At 38.6% G+C, this 27,994-nt stretch overlaps 1 protein-coding gene across 6 annotated transcripts; it reads left to right on the top strand.

The window, feature by feature from the left end:
* Positions 1 to 126: 126 nt before the first annotated feature.
* Positions 127 to 27,994, top strand: DCUN1D2 (defective in cullin neddylation 1 domain containing 2). Of its 6 annotated transcripts, none has more exons than XM_086476890.1 (7): positions 127 to 177; positions 2,664 to 2,880; positions 6,130 to 6,298; positions 8,982 to 9,112; positions 21,507 to 21,589; positions 23,975 to 24,071; positions 24,808 to 27,994. In XM_086476890.1, exons 1-7 carry the CDS (start codon positions 175 to 177, stop codon positions 24,885 to 24,887), a joined length of 780 nt encoding a protein of 259 aa, XP_086333016.1. In that variant the 5' UTR covers positions 127 to 174; the 3' UTR covers positions 24,888 to 27,994. The 6 variants fall into 6 exon arrangements, with proteins under 6 accessions (XP_086333016.1, XP_086333045.1, XP_086333009.1 ...); XM_086476919.1 differs by lacking the exon at positions 127 to 177 and adding an exon at positions 675 to 717; XM_086476883.1 differs by lacking the exon at positions 127 to 177 and adding an exon at positions 816 to 1,103.

Raw genomic sequence — 27,994 nt, 5'->3', positions numbered from 1 at the left:
CCTCTCCCGGCGCAGGGAGGCCGGCGGGCCCCGGCGGCGCACCTCGGCCCCGCGCTCCGCCTTCGCGCCCGGTCTCTCCGGCGCGGCCGGCGATAGGTGGTGAGGGCGGGCCGGTGCGCGCCTGCGCGGGAGGCGGCGCCGGGCGGTGAAGTTGGTCAAAGCGCCGGTGATAAAATGGTAGGTTGTTGGAGCGGGGGGCAGGGAAATTGGGGTGGGGACACGGACGGGCCCCAAACGCCTGGAGCAGCGAGCTGAGCGCCCCCCACCCCCCGCGGCTTCCCGCCGCTCCGCTCCCTCAGCGCCGGGTCCCGGCTCCCCTACCCGGGGCGGGGGGTGGGTGGGTAGCGGACAGCGCTAGGCGGGCCGGGGGCGAGAGGGGACGAGCGGCGCGGGGCTTGGGGAACGGATCGGGGACACGACACCGTGCGGAGCCGCCCTGCCGCCGCCGGGGCTGGGAGCGGGGAAGGTCACTGGGAGGGGGGAGGGGAGGGGGCCGGGCGGGGCTGGCGGTGCCGCCGCGGGTATTTCGAGCGCCGGCAGCCGGCGCGGCGCGTACCTTTTCCTTTTTTGGGCTTTGGGCTGGCGGGGCAGGTTGCCGGAGCCCTGTGTCCCTCGCTCCCGCCTTCCGGCACCGGGCGGGGCCCTCCCCGTTGGCCGGCACCCCCTGGCCCCGGGAGGCGGCAGGTGCAGCGGCGGGTGCCCGAGGCGGCGGGAAAGGTGCGGTAGGAATTGCCCTCCCGGGGCGGGAGGGTGAGGGAAGGGCGCGCAGGGGGAGGGAGAGGAGGGGAGAGAAGCGGGGGGAGCTGCCCCGGGCAGGGCCCGCACGGAGCCGCCGGCGCTGCGTCAGCTTCGGCGCTTCCTTGGGATTTGCAATTAGGGTGTAAGGGCCGGTGCGAGAGGGCTTCCAAAAATCTGCGCCTGGGTGCGGAGTGCGCCCAGGTACCGCTGGCTGCTGCGCGGGGCGTGTAACGCGGATAGCCCGTAGAAGCTGTGCTGCGTGGTGGAGCAGGAGATCGGATAGTCGACTGTGTTTGTTATCCCCGATTTCTTCAAATAGCTCGGTGTTCCGTTTTGGACCTAGAAAATACCCTTAGATGCCTGGCGTAAGTAGACTTGTAAGAGGACGTGGGTGTTACTGTGGAATTGTTGTCAGAGACCTCTGTTTTGAAGTGACCACTAAGTTGGTTGCTGAGGTTTGTGTAACTGAGGAGGATCTTAGTGCAGAGACTCGCATAGTTAGACCTCAATGAAAATTGAGGGGGGAAGGTTACACAGAACTTGCAGTCAAAGGATTATTGAGTATTTTCTTAAGAAAATACGTTGTAGCTGGTTTTGCAGCTCTCTTCCCACTTGGCATGTTTCTTTTGCATAAAAAAAAGAAACTTTACGTGTTTCTTCTTGCATAAAATTGAAAAATCTAGTAGGAAAGACCGAAGTCCTTACCTTGTTTACACTATGTGTTTTTTGTCTCAGGACCATCTGTAGTCGAGATGTCACCATCCGTATGTGTACAAGAGATAAGAAGTAAACTGAAAGATGGTCCTATGTTTACTGCTTACTGCTCACTGAATCAGGATTCAGTTTTTCTGTTTTGAGACCAGTAAGCTTTCTATGTTACCTGACAATTTAAGCAGTTTATGTGGCAGATTTAAGACACATTTCTCAGCCTAATGGTTGGCTCAAAACGTGCATTAAGTATGGTTTAACAAAATTGGAAAGTATCAGAATATAATAATAATCATCATCAGAGTTTGATTTCAGCTATCTCCTCCTTCCAAGAATAATGTTGTGCTATGTTAATAGCAAATTGGCTCCTTATAAAAATCCCTGTTCCCACCTCTTGGGTTTTCCAGAAGTTTAAGGATGTTGTGTTGATATGGCTGCTGCAATTAGCTGCCATCAAGAGAAACCTCTTACTGGTTCCTGTATATCACTATAATAGGCAGGTTTCTTGTTTAACGTATTAATAGCGTAAACATCTTTTTCAGAATTAATTGAAGTTTTAGGTCACGTTTACAGCAACTCTGTAGTCTCATTGTAACCTTCAGCAAATGTCTGACATGTCTGCTTTGTCTGTTTTCATTTTGTCTTATGTCTTCTGTTGGCAATGATTTCTAACATAAAAATGCAGTGAATGCTTTTGCCTTTTTCAGCTGGTCGCTTAAAAGTCATTAAGCCTTGTGTTGTTCATTGTTGCTAGGAAAATGTTAGGAAAACTGTTGAGCAGTTTTTCCTCCATGTATGAAGGACTTAGAGAACCTGAGAATCAATAAGTTGTGCCTTTGTAATTTCATGTTTGTATAACCGCTAGGTGTATTTTCAGAAGATAACGGTGTTGTTAATGATGAAACTTGTGTTCACTGCTGTTACAGAACAGAAAAACTTGTGCCTATGTAAGCAATAAAGCAGAAATACAAATGTATTACTGCCAGAATATGTGCTGCTAAAAATGTATATATAGATGCTGTCATTTCAATTTTCAGAAGAAAATGCTGTCTTTTTAACTGCAGAAGAACAAGGCTTTGTCTTCCTGTAATTCTGAAGTGAAAGTTGTCATCAACAAGAAAACTAAAACCTTTTAAAGCTAGGCGTTAGTAGTAGAATGCTGAAACAAGCTTCTGGATTAGCTTCATTGGCTTTCCTGCTTCTTTTGCATCCCAAAGCATAAGCTTAAATCGTCTCAGAAGGACAAGGTCCGCCAGTTTATGGCATTTACCCAGGCTGGTGAAAGGACTGCTATATACTGCTTAATGCAGAATGAATGGAAACTAGAAGTGGCAACAGACAACTACTTCCAGAATCCAGACTTGTACTACAAAGAATCCATGAAAAACTCAGTAGACAGGAAGAAATTAGAACAATTGTATAATCGATACAAAGGTAAGGCTTGGGGGGTTTTTTGTTGTGGGTTTCGTTTGTTTTTCTTATTGTTTAATTTGGGTGGTATTTATGCTTTTCTGTCTGCCATTCTTAAGGACTTCTGAGGAAAGATTTCTAGCTTTTGCTTCTAACTCTGTGTTTGCAGTGGTGAGATAAGAATGAAAAAGGTTTCAAATGCTCTTCATATTCAGTACACAACTTCTGTAGATATTCCTGTAGAGTTTAAAGTAAATTCACAGTAGGAAGTTAAACCCATCATGAGGAAATAGTGTGAGCTACATATGGTGGAAAGGAGAGTGAAGCTGATTATACAGCTTGTTTGATTTATTGCCAGTGTCTGCTATTAAATATATGTACAATGCACTTTGTGTGGTGAAATAATACATACAATTCTTGTACTAATATTTGGGGGAGTTAATTTTGTTCAGAGAGAGTAGTATTTTTGTACATTAAAACGAAAAACAATTCGTATAACATTACAGCTAGGAGTCTGACAAAACAGTCAAATAAGAACACTCAAAAACTAGTCAAGGAAACTACACCTTAATTTATTCTTTGTGCTGGTGTATTACAGCAGAAGTGAGGTGTCTGTTCAGAGGGGCTTGGCTGGTAAACCGTGGGGAAGGGGATTAAAGGCAGAGTTGTTTCTTTTCCATTTATTTTTATTTTACAGCATTGTTAAAAAGAACAGAAAGAAGAAAAGGTAAAGGTAGTCATGTAAATATAAGAATGTACATGATCCAGGTAACAGTGCTGCCTGAAGTGCGGCCATCCGACATGAAAGTGTCGGTCCTTCGTTACATGTTAGAGCGGAGGGCTGGAATCGTTACCAGCCCCTGCTGAGATCCGTACATCTAGTGTTTTGAAAAATGAGCTCTTAACAGTTACTCAACCGTGATTTTATGTGCTTTTCTTGTTGTAGTATACGATATGCTTTGTATACACTTTATCCTGTTCTTAATATATTGTTACCACCTTTTTTTGTTACTTTTTACATAATGTGTTCTATTTTAAGTATGCACGTTCTTCAGTATTTTATTATTATGTGGTAATGAACTGTGTAGGGACAAAGAATCAGCAACACTATAGCATTTCCGTTGAGAAAAAAAAAAACACCTTAACTAGAGAAACACTTTTTTGATTTATTTTATGTATGTATATATATGTATGTAAATATATACAGCAAATATATATACACATATTTAAAGCTTTTGCTTGCTCCTTGCATGTCAGTCTTGGAGATTGCTGGGTTAAAAACGTATACAAATTTGTAAATGCTTCCAAGAATATTCAAAATGAAAAAAAAAAATCGCTACTGTCATTTATTTTTCATAACTTTCTAGCAGTGGCCAAATGCACCGCTTGGCTTTTGTGAAAGAAAGTATACTCAGTTTTATGTCTGTGTTTTGATTAGCAGCACACCTTTGCAGTTCTAGCATTTTAACACTTAAGTTGTAAACTTGAGAAAAAAACCTTCACAAGATTTGAGAGAAAACAATAAAAGGTTTGGTTAAGCACCTTTCCTTTTTTCATGCGTAGCTTAAACTGGAGCCATTGGCCTTGCAACACCAGGAATTCATTTGTCCTGCAGGATCTATAGAATACAACATACACTGCACTGTATTTGAAATCTGAGACAAGGTTTTTCATTTTCTGGTCTCTTTTTTTGTTAGTTTTCTTACCTGTTTATCCAGCAACCCTGTCGGAACAACAATTTTCATTTTTGTTCCTAGTAACCTGGATGGTGTGAAACACAAGGATGAAACAGTCCTTGTTGGAGCCTATCAGTATTTTTCCACTGATTTCAACCCTAGTGCACTTTTTGCCTTTGGTTCTTCAATTACTCTCCAAATATACAAGAAATGGAAGTTTATGTGTCTTGGAACTAGATCTGGTGTATAGTATATAGATATGTTTACTTATTATTCCTGCTCAAGGTCTCTGAATGACACTGTGGATGTAATTGTTTGATGGGTATAGGTCTTTGCTAAATTAACTTCCTCTCTGCATTTTAGTATTTCTTCCACTGTGATATTGGCTGGAACAAGTGGAAGATATCTTAGCTAAACACAAAAAAAAAAACAAAACAAACAAACAAAAAACCCCCAAACAAATCACCAAACCAGAAAGTTTTCTTTAGATTTGATTTTTTAGATTTTTTTTTATCAACTCATTGGATAAGGACTTAAAGAATAGCATGATTGAGTATCTCACCAGTTTAAGGTATTAATCTTAAATTTACTTGAGGGATACTTTCCTACATAGTCCAACTGAGAATACTGAAATATCTTGCGTGTTCAAAAGCTGGGAAGGAGAGTTTTGTACTCTGCAAGCTGTCAAGCTTTGAAAACTAATGGTCTTATTTTTGTTGTTGTTGTTTTGGTTTAGTGGGGTTTTTTCCCTCCGTTTATTTCAGTTTACATGCAGGGGGGTTGGTTTGTTTGTCTGGGTTTGGTTTTTTGGTTTGTTCGGTTTTTGTTGTTTTGTTTTTTTTGAGAGAGAATTTCGTTACAGTTACAGAATTGTTACAGGGAAGTCTGCCCTGACACAGATAGTTACAAAGTGCAATTCTGACACTTAGTACTACTGAAACATAGCGTTTCCACATTTGTATTGTTTAGCTTAAGACCCTGTTATGCTAAGGCATTTTTTTTAAGCAATGTTTTGGTGATTTCCCTGACTTTAATTAAAAACCCAAAGATGTTTGTTAACTGTGGTCTTTAAACTGTTATAGTGGATGATCATAGATCCATATCAGGAAAAATCTGTGGGCTCACTTGGTAGCTGTGGTTTTATTGTGGGTTGGGTTTTTTTTTTGTTTGTTTTGTTTTGGGGTTTTTTGCTTTATTTTTCTTTTAAAGTTTAATACATGATAACCAACAAATATATTGTACATTTTGATGTTTATCAGCCTTACTGTTTTTAGATGAAGTCAGGCATCTCCTCAGTTAATCTTTCATAGAGCCTTGTGGAGAGAAGACAAAACTGTTTCATTGACATTAGCTGATGAATTTAGGATAAAAGTTGCAAACTGGTTTCTTTGTAAGTTTGCAGAATACTTAATCTATTTACAGACGCTCTTCAAGGTACTTCTATAATTAACTAGATTTCAAGTGAAGACATTTGTGAAGCTTATGAAAAAATTAAAAGTATGCTGTGTTATGCAGCATATCAAAGCTGTGCAGATGATTGTTTGCAAATATTTTTTGTAAATAACTACAATTCTCCTCTCTGTATTTTGAACTGCAGACCCACAAGATGAAAATAAAATTGGCATTGATGGGATTCAACAGTTCTGTGATGATTTAAGCCTGGACCCTGCCAGTATCAGCGTTCTGGTTGTAGCGTGGAAGTTCAGGGCAGCTACTCAATGTGAATTCAGTAAAAAGGAATTTCTTGACGGCATGACAGACTTGGGGTAAGTAGCCACTTCTGCATAGCTCAAAATGTAAGACCTGAGCTCAGTTTATGTTTAAACCATTTTTAGTTGAATTAAGTATGAAGCTTCAAAAAGCTGGTAAGGCTGGCACTGAGCTTAATGGGTGCTAAATGCCTGTAGTGTCCCGTCTTCCTTAAATTGGTGCTTTACTGCAAAGCCTTAACAATGACCGCAGTAAGGGTGAAGCAAAATAATTCCTACCTGTACAGCAAGGAAAACGGATATGCTGATCTTCTCATGTGATTCATACGAACATATGCATGGTTGTGTTAGGGTTTTTGACTTGGAATGTGTGCTGATAAAAGCTGGAGGTCACTGGAGATGTATGAAGGGAAAAAAAAAGAAGTTCAGTCAGTGTTGAAACATCAAAGAAATAGGAAAGCAGAAAAGAACCTTCGATTATTTCCCTTTACCTTATTACCACCAAGTGCAACTATTTCTTTCCTTTTACCAGTTTTACAAACCATAGTTTTCTCTTATTGTCTTGTATACCAGATACTTCATTTGTACAGAATATCTATAAGAAATTGAAGTGAAAATGAGGGTATTGGTAGTAGAAACGATTTTTTTTATTATTTTTTTTTAGTCTGACTGGTGTAACTGATGATAAAAATTTTTTTCCTTTCTGGATTGTGGAGCTCTTCTGGATAATAGACTTTGAGGTTAAACTCCTTTGTCTCCATTTAGCAATAAAGTCAAGCATTTATCACCGTAAAATAATATTTTGTGTATAACTTTTCCTTGGAAGAGATGCAGTATTTCTAATATCTAGAGATGTCAAAATGACTTTTTTTAACAGATTGTATTATATAGATGGAGAATTACAGTTTAGTTGTGCATATTTTTTGTAACTAAATAATTTAATTTGGTCTTAGAATGGCACTTATCAATAACTTTCTACAATAGACCAACTTCTCACAAATGTGGTGGTTGGTTCTTGACCAGGGGTCCTAGCGGTCTGTTGTTACTGACCTTACCAGTTATTGACTTCTTTCTAAGCTTTCCTTTTCAGGTAATGGTATTCAGAAATTGTGATGAAATAACTTTTGATATCATCTGAAGTGCACTGCTTTATTTTGTCCCTTTGGGTAGCTTCAGATAGCAACTGTAAGAATAATTATGATTTTCTAGCCATGGACAGCAATCAAGTGCTCATGCTGTTACATTAAAGACTGCCAGCATTATTTGATATAACTGATGAAAACGGTTTTGCTAAACCTCATGTGGCTTCTGGCTTGGATTTTGGTTTGTAACTTTATTGTCACAATTCTCCTATGTCCTCATGACTGTCTCCAATATAGTTCCACAGAGGTCTGTGGGGTTTATCTCTTTCTGCTCAAAACACTTTATTGTGTTCTTGAGGGCATAATCCGATTGTACCTGCGTGCCACTAGTATAGTGCTTATTGAGGATTTGTAATGTTTTTGTTACATACTGGAGGTGCAGTGTCTGTGTTTTTTAGTGTTGAACATAGGTGAAGGTTTTAATGAAAAGAAATAACTTGAGGTTTAGTTTGTATAGCACCTTTAGGATACATATGGGAAGGTATGATATTTGTCCCTATTGTTAACTAAGTCAAGTTCCCATGAAACTGAAGTTCTCAACTGAAGACTTGGCAGAATTCTTTATCTTTTCTCCACCAGGTACTGCTGGAGGCCAGAAAGGTACTTATTTTTATCTGAGCCATGCAAGGTGGTTAAAACTGCATCTGCATCTTATAGATTTTGCTATAGTTAGTCCATCCTTTAATAAAATTATTCTTGAATCTTTAGAATAAATACAAATGTTTAGCTACTGAGAACTTTCAAGTGCAAGCTGTTAGTTATGATAGCTGCTGCTTTGAAACCTATTTCCTTCGCTTTGAGTTTCTAGGTACAATTAAAAATATTGGTAATACGCTATCAACCTTGAATATTCATTTGATTCCTTGGCATGGGAAAAACATTTTTCTTCTAAAATGCATCTTGTCAGCTCAGATGCTCTCACTGAAAATGCTCCAGCCTTGTGTTAAGGGATGTGTTTCTGTTAGAATCTCAGTAACTTGCTTCCATCTCAGCTTACCTGTGCCAGGCTGTTAAATGGGTTTTCAGCCTTCAAACTATTGTCAAAGGCTCATTTTTTTCCTAGGTTTTATCTGCTAGTGTTCTATAGTGGGGAGAGGATGTCTGCAAATCATAGTTAATTTTGTTGGAAAGTCATTTAATGTTAGCTGTACACGTAGTGTGCAGGTCTTCATTTAGGCAGAGCAGGGAATAAGTGATGTCTGTCTAGATTAAAGCGAAACCCCCCACCCTTGTGTTAATGACAGCTGCAAAAGGTGAAAGGATTTCAGTGAGGTTTCTATGTTCTTTAAGAATAGAATAACATTATTGTTTGAGTTCATAAACTCATGAGGAGACTGAGAAAAGAAGTTAAACCGCTGAATCCTGTTTTGGTTGTGTACTTGATGGGTGCCTATATATAATGTTCCACTTAAAATCATTTAGTAAAGGCATAGGAGTGTTTATATTTTTAAGGATCCTATCTGGAAAGATACTGGTTTTGTCTTAACTACTGTTTTATTTTGCTCTGAAACTGAACTTTAAACAATAAAAAAGAGAAGGGAAAAAAGAATGTAAAAAGATCTTAAATATTTACATTTTATATAACTTCTTTTGAACAGGTGTGACACCACAGAAAAACTAAAAGCGCTATTGCCAAGACTGGAACAAGAGCTAAAGGATCCAACAAAGTTCAAAGATTTTTATCAGTTTACTTTTAACTTTGCTAAAAACCCTGGACAAAAAGGTCTAGGTAAGTAGAAAAAAAATTGAGAAGATATCTACAGACAGTGAAGTCAATTTCAAATACTTCCAATAATACCATTTTCTCATTGATGGTTGTATAGTAAATTCATTATTGATTTCTTTCACTAACTTCTTCTCTTTCCCATCTTCTTCCAATTAATGTCGTCTTTAAGGTCCCCGTGGTATAGATAACTTAATGGGGTTTTCTGCTTCTGTTTTCAGAGTATTGACATTCTCTCTCCTCTTGTCAAAGGAACTTCCTGCAGTTCTTAGAGACCTGTCAGAATTTTTTTTTAAAAAAAAAAAAAAAGAAAAAAAAGACTGAGCTAGTGAGCTCTTTGTGTTTTCCATTTCGTTCAGAACAAGTGAAACAAGATGTCCGTAATTGGCTTAAAAAGAGGGAGAAAACTCTGGGCGAAAGTTACTGTTCTTCTAAGAATTTTTATGTAAAGTTTAGAAAAAGAATGTTGTGGACTTGGTTCAAAGCTAGTGAATAGAAATAGCCATACGGTTTATAAAGTATTAAATTATTGTTCTCTATAAAGTTTGAGATTTGTCCCAGTCCATGCCTTGTATTGCTGGAGTAAAATGGATACATTATTTTAAATTCCATTGTTTTATTCTCTTCAAATAAAAAATATCTGTAGTTCGTGAAGAGATTAAAAACATCGTAAGATGGAATCTGATATCCTTTCAAATTTATGTCTGCTGTGTAGGAAGGAATTAATCAGTTTTGTGTGTAGAATAGCACTGTACCATCATCACTGGTCTTTGTGCTGTGGGTAAGAGGAAGTGAGGTTTTTTTAGCATAGCCACTTTTAACTCTGCGTCTACGTTTCTTGGCGAGCACCTTAATGCTTTTTCTCAAAATTTGTTGGAAGAGTAGAGAGATGGACGAGCGGAATATTGATGTAGACCTTCTCAACCAGAGGTGTCTGTTCCACATTCTTTCTTGGGATTTACTTTGACTAGTATCTCTTGTCTTTCCCGGTGTCTTTTATTATTATTATTTTTTAAACTGTGGGCAGCTTTTAGACAGTCTCCATTTTTCTTTGTTTTTTTGCAGCGATTTCACTTTTCATGACATGTGTCACTTTCATGTGTCACATGCCACCTTTCCAGACACACAAATAAAATAGTCTTGAATTCCAACCAGCCTTAGAGAGCCACTACAATCCCTTAGCTTGTCTCTCTTCATTAAAAAGCCTAGTACTTTCAGATTATGGAAAAGGTAAGTCAGTTTCAGCTGAGGTTGGAATTTATGGGATACCTAAAGAAATATTACAAACGGCTTCCTGTTTTAGTTGGATCAGTTCCAGTGTGAAACTCATGTACTTGGGAAATATGTCTCAAGAGCTTTTCACCTAACCCTGTACAAAGAGAGGAGGAGGGAAGGCAGCCCAACCCAGATTATGGAACTGAATGTACTGTTTATTTGACAGGAGGAGGAAAAAGGAAACTTACTTGTTTTCCATCACTTCTGTTTGTTCAGTATAGGGGCCCTTTCATTTGTAAGTCTGTCTTCTCTGTTGTGTAAGAATGGCACCGAAGTGCTTTCTTGCACTAGGAGTTGAAGTATTAGCAGGAGAAAGTAAGAAGTGCAAAAATTCAAGTTAAGCTTAAAGTAAACTGTAGAAAGAATTGACTGGAACTGTTGCTGATTTTAGTTTTCAGGAGTTTTAATTCTAGTAATACTTACTGTTTCTTAATTTCAAGTAGTGCTTAGTTCATACATGGAAGCATTTTGGTGACATTTTTCATTAGACTTTTTCTGGCTTTCCTAAGATGGTTCTAGATACTAAATAAATATAGGCAGGTGCCACTGCTCTTATTTCAGTGGAGATACACCGTATTTCTGCCTGGCGTGAACCTGGATCGCTTGAGGTCGAGTAGAGAGAGAGCGCTGAACAAGCGTATTGACTAATATGACATTTTTGAGTGACTGAGGTCAGCGATAGCTTATCCAAATAAAAATTAACACTGTATAGGTTTGGAGTTAAGAGTCTTTTCAGGGAATGCCATTATATTCAGTGGATCAGAGAGATGGAGGAAAAAAAATAAGTTTGCAGGCTGGCATTTACAACATACTGCTTCCTGCTTGTGGTGGGTTGACCCTGACTGGATGCCAGGTGCCCACCAAAGCTGCTCTATCACTCCCCTCCTCAGCTGGACAGGGGAGAGAAAACATAATGAAAGGCTCGTGGGTCAAGATAAGGGCAGGGAGATCACTCAGCAATTACTGTCACAGGCAAAACAGACTTGACTTTGGTAATAAATTAAGGGGTGTTTTTCCCCATGAAATCAGAGAAAGGTGATGAGAAATAAAACCAAATCTTAAAAACACCTTACCCCCCACCCATCCCTTCTTCCCAGGATCAGCTCTGCTCCCGATTTCTTTACCTCCTCCCCCCAAGCGGTGCAGGTGGATGGGGAATGGGGGTTGCAGTGAGTGCATCACACTTGTTTCTGTTGCTCCTTGCTCCTCAGGGGGAGGACTCCTCACGCTCTTCCCCTGCTCCAGCGTGGGGTCCCTCCCACAGCAGACAGTCCTCCATGACTTTTCCAGTTCTTCACAAACTGCGCCAGCGTGAGTCCCTTCCACGAGGTGCAGTCCTTCAGGAACAGGCTGCTCCAGTGCGGGTGCCCCAAAGGGTCCCAAGTCCTGCCAGGAACCTGCCCCAGCATGGGCTCCTCTCTCCACGGGTCCACAGGTCCTGCCAGGAGCCTGATCCAGCGCTGGCTTTCTGTGGGGTCACAGCCCCCTTTGGGCATCTGCCTGCTCCAATGTGGGGTCCTCCACAAGCTGCAGGCAGACACTTACTCCACCATTAACCTCCATGGGCCGCAGGGGGACAGCCTGCCTCACCATGGTCTTCGCCACGGGCTGCAGGGGAATTGCTGCTACTGTGCTTTGAGCACCTCCTTCCACTCCTCCTTCACGGACCTTGGTGTCTGCAAAGTTGTTTCTCTCACATATTCTCGCTCCTCTCTGTGGCTGCAATTGCTGCTGTGTGGTAGATTTTTACCCTTAGGTACGTTATCGCGGGGGCACTGCTGTTGTCACTTGACAGGCTCAGCCTTGGCCAACAGCAGGTCCATATTGGATCTGGCCGGCATTGGCTGTATTGGACAGAGCGAAAACTTCTAGCAGTTTCTCACAGAAGCTACCGCTGTAGCTCCCCTGCTGCTAAAACCTTGGCGTGCAAACCCATTACACTGCTGCAATTATTCCAAAAGTTATCTTTGTTCTTTTTCAGAAAAAAATGTTAAGCGAGGAGAAAAAAAATTGTCAGTTCTCTTACAGGTATATCTGTATGAGCTGAGAATTCTAATTGCTTCTACTACATTTAATATAGGCTTAGGTGCTCTTGTATTTTGCATCCTCTTCTCTGTATATGCTACGTATTTTCTCCTAGAATGAGAATCTGTCAGTCTTTCTTCCCTCTCTCCACGACTAACATCGAGGTGTTTGGTATTTGTGTCCCAATGACTCTATGCACTATTGTCAAAGACACGTGGGAATTTCTCTCATCCATGTACAAAGTGTTTCTTTCTTAGGTAGTTTGGAGCCTTGGCTCAGGATGCTTTTATGAATTCAGTCCGGATGGTTAAACAGAATGTATAATTAGATTTGTTACCAAAGGAGCTGGTATAAATCTCTGCCTAGCTCTGTCTAGGTCATCTTAAGGTGCTGACCTCCCCTTCTTCCCCACGTGCATGTTAGATGACATGCAGTGCTACCCAAGTATAGGATGCTGCTAAGCTACTGCCCTAGCTGCTTGCCTTAAAGTATTTCTGGTGACATGCTCCCATGATAGTGCTTGCCCGCTCATTTCCATACGTTCACATTTGATTTATGACTGGAAGACTAAGAGGTCAGTAGGTTTATGTCAAGAAGGGATAAAAGTGAATGGTTTTAATTAATGAAGTGGAAATAATCAAAGGAACTCTTCGCTAACTTTCAATAATATTATAATGTGATTTTTTTTTTTTTTTTTTTTTTTTTCCTGGGGTGTGAGGTATCCAGTGCTTCCTTTTACTAGACTCGGAACATAAATCGCCAGGTCTGGTGGTTATTGCACTCATTGTTTAGGGGAGAGATCTGCAGGCTAAAAGAATATTGCTTGATTCTCAGGTATGCACATGACCTATGAATATATCTATATGAAAACTAAGCAAATTTGACATAGTGCCAGTGATAAATGGGAAATTCTTGTTCTTAGCAGATTGTTAATAAAAGCTTCTTATAAAAGAAGACATAATTAAAATGGTCCTTCTGTTGGATCCTTCAGGCTAAGTGCTAACACATCTATCTTTTTTTTTTTTTTAACAAAAATAATTCTTGAGAATACAACTCACCAGAAAAATGTCTGTGATAGGCAAAGAAGACTCATTTATGCTAGTATTTTTCATGTTTATTATTTTACCATATTGAAACTATAAGAAATTACTGAAATAACTCTTTAAAATATCCAAACAGCAATGCTTTGGTTATGAGTCATATTCATTGCTTTATCAGTATTTTCATTATTTTAATGTTTCAGATTCCTTTTTTGTTTGTTTTTTAAATCTATTTCTGTCATTCTAAGAAGTGATAAGCAGCAGTTATTATTTTATTTTTTCCTCATCTCCCCTGAAGAACATCAGGAAATACAGTGATTCGTGGGTTCCTTTTTAATATGCCAGGTGGTCTTTAAATTTAAAAGCTAGATAAACACTTATGTAGTGTATTCCCTTGTGCCAGACAGGATCAACATCTACCAAAACCATTCCTTGCAGCCGTTTTTCTAACCAAATGTTCAGTGGTATGCTAGCAATATATACTAACTTGCCTTTTCAGTTTCAGTAGTTATCTGATTGGCAGTGGTCCTCTGGCTGAAAAAGTTTGGGAGCCACTGCCTTCACATAATCTAATCTTGAATTTCTGATGGCAGGTCTCATACATATGTGCCCATGCTTCCTCAAACCTATTGTTAGATTTTTTTTTTCTTTTTCTGGTGTATAACTTAAATCTCTGTTTCTGAATTCTTCAGTTCAATACTTACCTGTCCAGAATAAATATGCAGAATATGTGTTTCCTTAGAGTTAGTAACAACTTCTTACATATTTGACATATTTGACAACTATGTATGTGTCTTCCCTTAGTCTCTAGACTGAGTGAAACCAGCTATCCTGATAAATTTTGTCTTCCAACTCTGATACTTGAATTGTATCTTCCAACTCTCTTTTCCTTTGCAGTCCAATAGATCTAACTTTGTCTTGCCTTGTAGTACCCAAACAAGGTAGATCTCTTCTATGCACCTTAGATATTTTGCTACTTAATTTACACCCCATTATTAAGTTTGCTTGTGTTTATAACACCGATACTGTCTGCGGTTTGTGATCTGTTGTATTATTTGGCTTCTGCAGAACTGCAATGCACCCAGTAAATTCTGATCTTGTATTTCTGCAGTCAGTTATTCCCACTAGCTATATGACCTTGCACTTCTCTTTAATGAAATTATTCTCATTTACTTCCAAGTGATTTTCCAATTTGCCCAAATAATTTTGAATTCTAATTCTGTCCTCTACCATGCTGCACTCTTTTTCAGGCTTTGTATAAGTTGCAAATTTAATAAGAGTTTTCTTTGTTGTATCATCTGAGTTACTTAAGTATTGGACAGTGTTAGATACAGGACTGACCTCCACGGACGAGTTACTTTCTCCCAGTTTGGCAGAGAAACACTGAGGTTCTTCTGGAACCTCCTTTGACCTCTGTGAAGTCTCAAAGATGGTAGGTAGCAGTTTGAGGTTGTTTCAGCATACTGAGATGAATTTCACCATGATGCCTAGCTTCAACCTTGGGCACCAGCACTTTCAGATGGAATTTCTGAAAGTTGTTTCTGAGATTACTGTCAGTTTTCATTGAACCTTTTTGCCTGGAGCATATCTCGAAAAAAATTTCTGTGTATCTGAAACATTTCTCTTGCAGGAGATATCAGCAGGACACATAGTATCTTTTATTACACCAGCTGCTGTTTGTAAGGGAGTGGGAAGGCATGGAAGCCGTTCTTAGAAGCTTTTTTGGTGCTAGAAGAATTTTGGTGATGCTCAACACAGTCATCTTCATGATGCAGTGGATTTTGCTCCAGGAAGGCAGGCTGGGGGGAGCTCTGTGTGTGCAGTTTTGTGTTCTGTTTATTTTGAGAACAGCCTGTCTTCCATTGCTTTTTAATTTCTTCTAATTCTACAGTTCCCCTCAAAACCGATGCAAGAAATTCTGCCTTTATGTAATTAGATGGGAAGAATCCTCTCCAATAAATAAAGTTCCACCTATTCTGTCCTTCCCCAAAGTAGGCACAGAGTTCAGTACACCAATACTCGTCCCTAGAAACAGGACTGCCTTATATAGGAGTCTCTTTTCCACAGTTCATGTGGTAATGCTAAGGAATTTTTATTTCTCTATATATCTGCAAGACTTTTGTCTCTGTAGTCTCATCCAACTTGAATGTTTCCATTTGCTGGCTTAATATTGTCAAGTAGTATGCTTCAGTCTGATCACATGCTGTTTAAAGAAGTAAAAGTAGTACCAGTCCTGCTAGGTGATAGCTCGTGTAAGTAGTGAGATGCAGGAGGCAATAGCATATTGCATAAGATCAACCATGACTTTCTTTAAGCAGAAAATGTTGTTCTGGTTAATGTTACTCAGGACTCAACTATCAAGTGTCTTTCAAATATGTCTGAATAGATTTGATTATTATCTAAGGAAAAGATGGATGCTTATAACTGTTAAGACTATTGTTCTCTAAGTGGTGGACAGAATTCAGGAAAAAAGATAGCAAGGTTTCAACACAGCAGTGCTGTCTTAATGGCTGCATATTGGACATGACATGCATAATATTTAGCTATATTAAGCTTCATCTGAGTATTTTGTATATATTTTGAGATAATGTAAAAGGTGTCGTTTATTAAGGTCTGGTTTGCCAGGAGACTTTTACAAAGAATTATTATGGATAACTGTGGTTCTGGCTGTTTAATCTGCTCTCTCGTGTTCTCACTACTATATTTAGTACAATAAATCTTTAAGTTTTGCACAGTGCAGATTTGGAGAGGTTTATCTCGCCTGCTACTCCAAAGTTTTAGCTTTTTCTACTGTGATTTGGGGGAAATTTTGCATCCTAGCTCTTGGTTGATAAGTGTAAAGAATAGGGTTATAGAGCTTTTGTCATGTTGTATACAGAGCAGTTTGTATTTCATGGACACTGTTCAAGCTCAAAGCAAGGCCTTAGTTCCATCTGTCTTTTGGTTTTTTGGTTTTGGCCTGATACTTACTGTGAGTGTCTGAATGGGTCTCCCTTAGAGCCCCAACAAGACGTGTTCAGGACATTCCTCATGCTCAGGAGTTTACTACAGTTTGTTTCAGCACCGTGGAGGAACTTAATGCATTCTTTCATGGTCTTCGACTTTCAACATGGAAACAAAACCCAGATTTGGTCCTTCATCACTCCTTTGTGGTCCCTTCGCCTGCTTGCTGGCTCAAAAGGTTGTGCTTCCTTCTCTCTGCCAGTTTCCTGGGATCAAGCAAGAGATGGTACATGAGGAGGGCATTCAGACTTGAATCAAATATTACCTCAAGACCGGAAGAATGACTATCTTTGCATCCGGTATGTGGACTTCAAGGAGGTTGCGTCTTCTATGAGCAGATGAGTATAATGTGCTCTTTTTAATTGAAGCAACATCAACTGTGGCTTTCATCATAGCAGTATCTGAAGATTCTTTGAAGAGAAACTTAGACATTAGGGAAGGATATCTTTTTTATTTTTTTTTTCTCCCCCCTAACTAGTTGTCAAGATTTCCTCCATCTTTCAATGAAGAATTAGATTGATCCGTTTGTAGGATGTTTGTAGGAGTGAGTGGATGGAAGAAGTTGATGGAGTTCAATAAATGAATTTCATTTACTTTGTAAGAGGTCTGTGAATGATGCATTTTAGGTGTTTCAATAGCCTTGGTCTGTGTGTATGCTCCTTGCTTTATTTTTGTTCACACTTTTCTTTCTGAATTTCAGCATTTTGAGAAGCTTAGCATAGAACAGGATGCTCTGGTCAAAAAAGGCCAGTAGTAGCAGCAAAAGTTCTAGTAATGCCTCATGATTCTTTTACTCATGTTTGGTTCTTATTTGGGAAATGTATATCCAGTAACTTTAAGTCATCTGTTGTAGTTTATCTGAATTGTACACAGGGAGATTTGCAGAGGTGGAAGGATTTTGAAACTGGCTACAACCTGGTTCATTAGGCTGCACTGAAGCTGACACTTAGATAGCTGTCTTCTTCTAAGCCTAGCTCACATTCAGGAGCAGTTTTTCTGCTTTTGTGCAGTTTATGCGCAAGATAATAAACATGAAAGGTTCTGGGTGGAATCAGCCTGCGTCAGCGTGGCAGATGCTGAGGTAGAGTTAATAAGCACAGTCAGACACTGCCCGAATCCTGCAGAGCTCTTCTGAAATCCACTTCACTACTCTTCCCCGTCCACCACAGGGACTTAACTTTCTCACACGGCGATATACACATCCCCTAACATATAGCCCTGGGAAGCTCTTTGCTTACGGCTTTGCAGGGATGAATGGATCCAACTCAGCTGGATCCTGAGTTTAGCCATTTCCAGTATTTGTATCATACTGCTTATCTGGTTTTCCCTTCCTCTCTTCTTTCTGTGGGGGAGCTCCTAATTGCAGATAAGGGCTATTTTGCTCCAGACTTTTGGCAATTTGGTGAAGGGGTTTTAGGTTTGAATCTTGACCATATTTTCTTGTTGTTTTGCTGTGTGGATTTTATTTGTTTGTAGAAGAAGCAAACGTTCTGATTAGGAAAGAAACTAATTCTTGTGTCCATGTTCTTAGTAATTTGGACGCCAAAGAAGACTCTTAAAATCATTCAGAGATGAGGAAACAAGGAATCAAGTAACTCACTGAATCTTGCAAGTATTTATTTGATGTTTGTTGGTCAGGTAGTGTGATGGTCCAGTTGTCGAGATAGATTGACACCAGTTTCCCCTTTTCCCACATTTGCACCAGTTTTGGCACAGTGTCCAGGAATTTTATTGAGACAAAATAATTTTGTGCAATGTAGTTTTTGTTTTTAGCTTTACAAAAGCTGTGATATTTGCCTGTGATCACAGTGAGAAAACAAGAGGAAAGAGATCAAAGAGTACCAACCAATTGATACTTTAGGGCAAATTATGTGACTATAAAGAAAACATCTGAAGTTCAGTTTCTTCCAGAGGCTGCATATATTTTTACAATGTGACTGAACGATAAAATAGATTTCTGTCTTGCACCTGTCAAGATTAGTTTTTTATGCAGTGTTGGGAGCAGGAGTGTTTGGCTACTCTTTTGTTTTCAAAGCTATAGAGTAAATTTTGGTTCAAGCCTTGGGAACAGAAAGCCTTAAACAAAAGGGCTCTTGGCTCTGAAATTTTAATTTCCAAAACTTTTTTTTTCTCCATCCTTATTGACTGGTCTGATAAAAGTATCTTTTTCCTCCTACAAGCTTTGTTACATTCTTTACAAATTTATTGGTTTGTGTATGTAAATGGACTGGGTAAGGCTGATGCATCCTGGCTTTTTGGGGAAAAAAAAAAATGAAAAAAAAATGCTGCCCATGTAGTTCGAAGTAGTACTCCTTGAATAAACTCATTGCTGAGCAGTGACGCTTATAGCAAGCTGCCCAAAGTCTCTCATAGGATGACATATAAAGTAGCAAAGCTTTACAATACTGCTAAGTCAATTAAACACCAATAAAGGAAGAAAAAGGCAATACTGGGACAATCAGTTAATCTCAAAAGGTGAAATTAAAATATTTGTTTCCAAGCTCTAAAACATAATCGACTCTACCATCATAATATACAGAACCTAATTAATATGCTAACTAGGGATTATGAGGGCAACAGTGGATAATATTAAAGTATTCTTATAAATAATTATTTTTAAATGTCACTAGGAGGCCGACATAATGCCTTTAGACTTCTTTTTTTCTTTTAAGTTCTATCAGTACTTTAGGTGAATTAGTTTTAATATTCTGACAGCTTCAAAGATGACTGCATGAGCAGCTCTGTTGGTAGGGCAGGCAGAGCCGGAAAGCTCTACTTGGCAGAGGATGACAAGTGGGTGCTGCAGTCCCAGAGTGCTGGTTTGACACAGCAGGTCTAAATGAGCTTCATTTTGTGTTCCTCATAAATCCTGCTCTCCAGCCAACTCCTTGCTATCTGTTGATTTATCTTTCTGTTTTCTCACTTCCTTGATTACTTGTGTGCCATGACTTCATTGCCCTTGTCCAAAATCCCAGCAGAGAGATGAGGAACTTAATTTGATTTTTTTTTTTTTTTTAATTCATGCAAGACTGTAGTAGTGGGGTGGGGTTTTTTTATTAACAAGGTAAGAATTTGATCAAAACTTGAAAGCAGACACAGGCTGTCTAACTGATAATGTGTTTCTCCTGCATTAATTGTGCTAATTTGTTATCACTTCAAGCTTTCTGTTCAGTCAGGGTAGAAGAGGCTGAGGTTTTTTAGAAACAATTTTAGAATGAGGCTTTAATGTTGCAGAATAGATCATACTGCATGCAAAATGGTTCTGGTTGTGAAAAGATGATTGCTTAAATAATTTCAGTGTGTAAAAACTTAAAACATACTGAAACATGTTTACTATAATAAAAGTTATTTAGCAAAATAATGTTTAAAATAAAGCACTATTTTACTAACCTTTTCCTCCTCCTTCAACTTGGTTTACTGAGATATTGTGTATATTTTTTGAAATTATTTCTTTAGTAATTTTAGTTTTAATAATTTTGTAATGGTAACTTTTAGGTGACTGAGTTCTTAGGGTTTTATTACAGAAAGCTTTATAGATGCTGTATCTAGCCAGAACTAGTCTAGATATCCAGAAAGCTGAATATCTAGGTATTAAAGCTTAGTTTCAGTGTATGCAAAAACTTTGCAGACTGTAGAGCCATTATACTGAAGGGGCTGCACGACATACAGCAGTCTCTAGATAATGACACTGGAAATATTTTGGGGTGAAGGGAAAGCTCAAACCATTGTATCACGTACAGCATATGATGTGGTGTTTTTATGATGTGCTTTAAACACTAACCATTTAGCAATTTTATGTTTTGGATATGAACATGTATGTTTGCAGTAAAGACCTTTCTAAACTGGTCCTAGCTTGGGCCTTAGTTTCCAGAGATTCGTTCATCTGTCTTTTCGGTTTATAAAACTCGTATTATTGGTCTGTAATTTGGGAAGCATATTTTTTGGTACAAAACCAGCATATTTTTATAATTGGAACTGGCTATGTTAAAATCTGGAACATCTCTTCCAGACTTGAAACTTGATTTCAGGTGACAGGGTGTCCTTTGGTTTGTAATGTGATATGTACGATTTCAAATACTGCACTCCTTTCTTGTAGGTGGACGTCAAGCTTCCGTCTTATCTGCTATGACAATACTTTCTATCAAGTTTCGTATTTTGTTTATATTTACTTTACACTGAAAGCACAAACTGAAATCTTTGTGGTTTAAGAAAGGCTGTGCCTGATTTTGTGGTTGCACAGCAGTATGCATACGTTTAGTGCTATTATGTGTGGGGACCAAGCACAGAAGCCATTAGGTATTGTGAGTTGCTGAGGATGAAAACAGGCCTTCCAGAAAATGCCATCGTTTCTGTCCTTAAGTTGCATCTAATATTGCTTCTACTTTTCCCCTTGAATGCGTGGCAGTGCTGCATCCTCCTGTTGGCGTGTATGAGCTGAGCTCTGCTCTCAGATCACTGGTCATGGTGCAGAATAAGGGCTGCTTTCTTGGACTGACTTTATTTTTTCAGTGTTGGGTGTAGGTGTTTGTCTGGTGAATGATTGCAGGAGAGGAGAATTATTGCTGTAAGGGATGCATTATCATGCCCCAGACAAATCTTTTTTTTATCTCCTCATGTCCCTAAATCCCTGTTAAAGTGTGTCTAAAACACAATTAAATTAACAGGAACTGTCACCTGCAAACTTAAATGTTTGGGTTTCTATCAATATTTACTGTGTTTCTGCATATATCTCTTTTTAACTTGTAGACAGTTGTTGGTAACTTCTGTTTCTGTAGATTGAAAGCAGATTCAGTCTTGCACTGCTGGATGGTGAAAAAAAATATTTTAGTCTTTATGACTGCGATGTTGAATGTGCAGTTTATACCATTACTGCTGGTCTTTTGCCTTTTGGGTCAGTGAGAGCAGAAAACAGTTCTTTTTTTTTTTTTGTAGCAATTTTAAAAGAATGTTATTCGTTTGTATTGTATTATATTGGATGTAGCATTAATTGTTTAACCGTGAGAGTTTCATTGCATATATTGTGCTGTGATATTTATGTGTTGCTTTGTCTCTTGCAGATCTAGAAATGGCAATCGCATATTGGAATTTAGTCTTATCAGGAAGGTTTAAATTTCTAGATCTTTGGAATAAATTTTTGTTGGTAAGTACGTACCATATTCCTTCCTGACTATTTTAGTCCACAGTAGTCTGGTTTGTGGGCTATGTGCTTACAATAGAGAAAAAGACAGGATGTCTGAATGCTTCCTTCAAACTTTTTCCTTTTTGAAAACTGATATAAAATAGGCTTAAATCAAGCCAAATTAAATCTTCTCTACATAATTTTTTTAGTTGAGAAGAATGCAAAAAGATGTAGCAAAGCAGTAGAGCATTCTGCTTGCTTAATCCTGTATCCTCCTACTTATAAAAGCTTCTGCATGAGAGGAAGCCATGACTGTAGGTTGAACCTATTTTGTCTTTATTCTCAAGATAGCTGTGATTATTGTCAACCATGTACTTTACCATGCTCTGCCTTTTGTGGTAGTAATGCATGAACTCAGTCTGTTTTAGATGTCAATCCTGTTATGACTGACTTAACCTGAGAGACTTTTTAAGCGAAATTTTTTGTCTGAGTAATTATTTTGACTCACTTTTTAGATAAGAGTTGTGAACTGATCTTGACAGTTTTCCATTAGCAGTGCAGTTCTGTAGGCAGTGGAGTAAAGATGCATAAATTAAACTTTAGAAATTACAAAATATTCTTATTAAAGACCTGGTTCATTCATCCGTGTTTCTACATCTGCATTTCTATGTACTTGAAAAAAAACCCAACCCTTATATAATGTTACATAATGTATAATTTGTCTTGATTTTTTTTTTTAAATTTATGCTTTTATCTGTATTTTAGGAGACTTAAGAAGTCTTTCTGTATTTTGTCCCATAATCACTGTTACTTGATAGGGGAAGTGTATACTTTTTTAATATGATATTTTAAAAATTTTTGGACTGTATATTTATTTAATTCTCTTAATAATGTACCAGTTTCATCAAGAGAATTTGTGAAAACATTTCACATTTTAACTGCCTTAATATACTTAAAGCATCCAAATTCAGATCTATAGATGAAGAAAAGTCTTAATGTTTTTTCCCACTTGGCTGTGCGATCAAGTTTGTTACAACAGACAGTTCTGCAGATCTCTACTTCAAGCAATGATCTAGATCATCTGGTATAAAGTGTATTACTTTGCTACAAATATTTAACCTGAACGTTTACTTTAGAAGAAATGCTTAGATTAAAAAAATTCAACCTAAGAAAGAAGCAAGTTAGGATTCTTTAGGATGGGGTGGGTTTTATTGTTTGTGTGTTGTTTGTTTTAAGGAAACTTTTTCTGGAAGGTGTGTTTGCTTGTCATGTTTTTTGCAGTCAAGGTACAACCTTTGGCTTGAGTGAGAGGACCTGTTTGCTGTTGTGTTGGACATCAACCTCATTTGGATCAAGTTCCAGATTTTTGAAATGCAGTTTGCTCTTTTCAAAACTCTAGAGCGTTCCTGCTTAAGAAAAGAACCCTAACAAACAAGCAAAAAACCAAACCCCCTACCCCGCAACACAAAACCGAAACCACAAACACAAAAAAACCCCCAGCCCTTCACCAAGCAAGTCTTTCCACGCAGTTGCAACTTTTCACTGCGAACCAGAACTAGGTGTTAACGTTTGATTCCCTATTAATCACAAGCTATCTTCAGTTAATATAGCAGTATGACATGTGAATGGTCTGACTTGATCCCACAGCTCGGAACTGCTTAGTAGTTGTGTTTGCCCACACGCTCGCTCTTCTTGGGAGTGCTAAGCTGAGAGAACACTGACTGGGACTGAGGTTTTCTGGAGTGCTGCTCAAACTGGGCAGGGTGGCAACTAGTACTTTTGAATGGGGTGATGCCGAAGGAGTGTATTTGAAATCAGCCAAGGAGGAGGTAGTGGGGAATAGGACAGACTGGGGAGAAAGGAGACTGGGCAGAAGTGTAGCAAATGCAGGTAGTGCATTATGGTGTAGGAGAGAGCAGCTGAAGAGAGGCTGAGATGATGGATCTGAAAGGCAGCCTGGGAGTGAGACAAGTGCAGGTACATCTGTAACCCACAATTTGAAAGAGAGATTGTGTAAGGAAAAAGGGGTAAGGAAAAAAAGGGCTCAAGTTGAAATGGCAGAACGTTAACCCATGGCTGCATAGTTTCAGAACTGGGAATGGATGCTATTAAGTAGAAGTATAAAGTACTTTTGGTTTATTCTTTTCCTTAACAAGTTAGGAACATGTACCCTAAAAGCAGAATTGAAGAAATAAAACAACTGTCAAAGACTTCTTACTCTTGCCTTCTTTACTTGCAATTTATTTTGTAGCTTTCTTTGGAAGCTCTGATCTTTATTTTAAAAAAAAAAAGAGAACAAGAAAAAATAATTGTAAAACATGTATTTCTCTATATGTCAATATAAAATACTACTGTGGAATTTGAAAATAGTTTGGATTGAACAGTACCATTTTTCCTCCTTTATAGGAACACCATAAACGATCAATTCCAAAAGATACTTGGAATCTTTTGTTAGACTTTGGAAATATGATTGCAGATGATATGTCCAACTATGACGAAGAAGGTAAGCACCACTTGGATGTCTTCAAAAATTGGTACAGCTGAATTAAAATATTGCTATAAACAAACAACAAAACATGCTGCTACCTTCCGTCTTAATTTGTTTACCCTTGGAGGTTTAGCTGCAAATACAGTGTCATACTTGTTGTCAAAACAGTAGCGGTAAGTTTAACTAGTTTGCTGTAATATGTAAGTAGAAGTAAAGACGTTGTCACACCTTGATATAGCACATGCTATTTGAACCTGTTATGCTACAAGAGTCTCAGTGAAACTATTTTTCGTACAAAGGCGCTGCTAACTGCAAGGAAATGCATAACTTTTCTACTTGCAGGAATGTCTATGTGGGCATTTTTTTTTTTAATAACCTAAAAGCAATTTACACTCTGCTAATCGTGCAAATCCTGTTTTGGAATGACCGTGTGCTGAAATATTTCCTAGTTTATGAATGGCTTTAATAGGGATGCCATGGTTTTGCTATTGACTAATGTTTATAAACTTTGTAGTGTGGATTTTTGTTTTAAATACATTTTGTTTACTAAGAACTATTGCTGCAAGAAGAAATTCAAATGCTTAATTTGTTTCTTAGGTGCTTTTTTCAAGTGTTTATCGTGTCATGCATGTTAAAGCTAGACTAGGCCAGAAATGTCGAAGTGAGCTTCTGATCCTTTGTATTTAGAGACTATGCCGGTTTATTGCTGATAAGAATACATTAATTTCTGAACTGCTTGGCTTCTCTTTAGGAGCGTGGCCTGTTCTTATAGATGATTTTGTGGAATATGCACGACCAGTAGTCACAGGAGGAAAACGTAAATCTTCCTAACCCCGGACTTGTCAATATGGACTAAACGTGTGCTCTGAACTGCATTAGGTAATGAAGATTTGGTGACTGATAACTGTGCGCGTTGTTGCTGGTTTCAGCGGACATGATGAGATTCTGCAGACAAAAATTAAATTCTTCCTTTCTGCCTGAAGAAAGTGATGGCTGACTTGTGGACACTTTGAGAACAAACTCAGAAGATAGTCCAAGCTGTTTGTAGGCTATTGGCTTCAATTATTGTACTGGTTGTATCATATAGGATCTAGATTTTGCATGATTTTATACTTTGGAGAAGTTTAACTAGAGGCCGTTTTATTAAAGTTTTGACAGCACAGCATGCCATTCAGTTCATGATCCAAAGTGAACACCAGCAGTTACATAAATAAAACTGTATTATATTGTACTTATATTAAAAGCAGTATTTGTGGTATATAAATTAAATCCCTAAATAAAACTTATGCAGTATGTTGTATTTTTATAAAAGTTAGCTCTGTGGATCTACCCTGATATAAAATTGTAACAAAACAAAAAAGAAACTTATGCTTTTTTTTTTTACTGGTTGCCAAAATTTTAAATTTGTATTTTTAAGTTCTAGATGTATCGATTGATTACATTCAGCGTTTTGTTTTCTCCCAGTGACATTAATTTCCTCATTATTCTCCTTGAAGTGCTTGGACATATTAACAGTAGCATTGCTGAGGAAGGGCTGCTGCTTTGTGCTGTGTTGCAACTCCAGCTTTTTTTATTAACCATTTTAAAGTAGATGTTAAACGACCAAAGATGCTTTTATGATTCATGTTTGATATAATTCATAATTCAGTTAGTCTTCAATTGTGTGTTTTATTTAAAATAATGAACTGGTAGAATATGACTTTTAGTTTTACTTGTAGCCTGAAACATATCATAAATTCTAGATAAATGCAAGTCCTGGCCCTTCTCACAGAAAATAAATGTGAATAAGCCCAAAGACTTAATTAGTTGGTTTCCACTTTGGAGTAAGGAGACTTTATAGTAATTATGATAAGCATTCGTGCCTCTGGCTATATTGTGCATTCAATTTTATTTAAGGGGGAAAAAAAAAGAGTAAAGTAATGCAGTGTCATTGTTCTGAAGTGGAATTGGACCAGTTTTCACCAAATCTGAATTTGTTCGGTTGTTTGTTTCTCCCCTTTCACCAGTCATTGATTACAAACCGTAGAGAGGTCAGTCTCCTCTCTCAACAGTGTCTTCCACTGCCTAAGCACAAAAAAAGTTTTACCGGAAACTATTCACCGTGTCTTCACACAGGGCTCTTATAAATGCTACCTCATCAACATCAGTTTGTCATAGCCACTGTAAAAGTTTGTTAAAGATTTGCTAAAGAGTATGTACAGCTATGATTAATATATTTTCTGTAATCAGAGCTGAATAGATGCAAAAATTTTGGAGAAAATAGTGCATTAAGCTGTATAATTTATATCTGTTTGGATCGCATCAGATCATTTAAGTATTGCATGACAGCCTACTATTTTATTTTGTAGTTGTGAGGGTATAAAAGCTTACAATATTCTCTTAAACTCTAATATTTAGAGTTTTGTATAAGCAGTCAGCTTCCATTTATGTCAGTGCAGCCTCCAAGAACAAATGTACGTGCTCTGTGCAGAAGGATTACCTTCATTCTTCTGCTTGAGAGAATTTCAGTTGTGCACGATGTTTAAAAAGCAGGAGTAGGACAAATTTGAACAAATCAGCAAATTTTCTGTTAATAAGAATGTAGCAGGCAAGTTACGAATGCCCCGGGACTGATAGATTAGTAGAAGTCCTTCTACCCGAAGCAGTTATTTGTAAGTGCTGGGTCTTGCCTGGGAGCCGCCAGGTGTCAGTGTCTCGGCCTCCAGCTGCCTCGCTCCGCTCTGTAGAGCTGGGGAGTCATAATAAGCCAAATTATTACTTTCTGACTGCATCTTTTTAGAAGGGTGTTTGTGGACGTAAGTGCAGGTATTCTACAGAAGTCAACGGAGGTTTAAAAAACAGTGTTAAGCTATTTTTAATGCATCTTCCTTTCCAAACCAAGCTGTTTCTGTATCTGTCCTGTAGGCTTCGGAGAATGTGTAACATCTCATAACATCAAGTGCGCTTCTTCGGCCAAAAGCGGTGGAATGCTTGTTAGTCACCCAATTGCCACTTAAAATATGTAGTTATAATGTAACTGACCAGAAGTAGTTTAATCTATTGGTATGTGATGTATCCAAGTAGTTTCAAAGCTCTAGAGCTTGAGACATTTGTTCCTGCTGAGAACTCCTTCAAATCAGCCTGATGAACCTTCTATTATTAAAAATAAATAGAGCATAAAAAATGCATGTGGGTTGAGGTTTTTTGCCTTGTTAATCTGAGGAAGAAGGAAGGTGCTTAGCACAGTATTCGCTTTCTATACATACACACTTATTCACTTACCCTTAAGCCTCCTTCCTGTGAGGATCCTTCACGGAACACACCTTCCAACAGAGGGAGACTGGGCGAAATACTCTCAAGATAGGAGTTGCTCCTTGTCAGCCCGCTTCCTAGGCATAGTATGCTTTCTCTTTTGTTCTTCCTAGTCTTCTACCTGTTTTGAACCGTGTCTGCATTTTACATTCCCATAAATAATAGCATGGAGTAACACCTTCACACTTGAACAGTCATAAAAATAAATGCAAATCAACTTTCAAACTAGGAGTTCTTTATGTATTTTAATAATTCGCTGCTGTCCACAGTTGCACTTTACAGCGTTGTTAGGTAAGCTGTACAGGGATAACACCTCGGCTGATCAATTTGTAATCAGAAATGGGACAGATGTCTTCAAGTTGGTCAGTGCATACGGTGTTGGTTACTAAATACACTGTATGTATTTTTAAACTTGGTGCCAAGTTGTTTGGTTTTGCATCCTAGAGGGTTTGAAACCGAGCCATAGGATTTGTACTTGCCAATTCTAAATTTAAATGTAATTTATCATGTATGTCATGCGAAGGAGAGCAAACCTGCAGGCATCTGCTCATTCAATGCACCTGGGAGATTTGCTGCTAAGCTGTACGTGTGTAAATTTTGTGGCAATGGAAAAAGGAATAAATGGACTGTCAACATAATGGATTGAA

Source organism: Leptosomus discolor, chromosome 1 (genome assembly GCF_034619465.1).
Source record: "Leptosomus discolor isolate bLepDis1 chromosome 1, bLepDis1.hap2, whole genome shotgun sequence".
NCBI lineage: Eukaryota > Metazoa > Chordata > Aves > Leptosomiformes > Leptosomidae > Leptosomus > Leptosomus discolor.
Note: the sequence above shows the minus strand (reverse complement) of the source record. Positions and strands in the feature narration are given on the sequence as shown.

What these genes read in the sequence shown, in the direction of transcription:
- DCUN1D2 (XM_086476883.1), top strand. An exon ending in GACGGCATGACAGACTTGGG is followed by an intron (nt 6,299 to 8,981) that starts GTAAGTAGCCAC and finishes TCTTTTGAACAG; the next exon opens with GTGTGACACCACAGAAAAAC. An exon ending in CCCTGGACAAAAAGGTCTAG is followed by an intron (nt 9,113 to 21,506) that starts GTAAGTAGAAAA and finishes TGTCTCTTGCAG; the next exon opens with ATCTAGAAATGGCAATCGCA.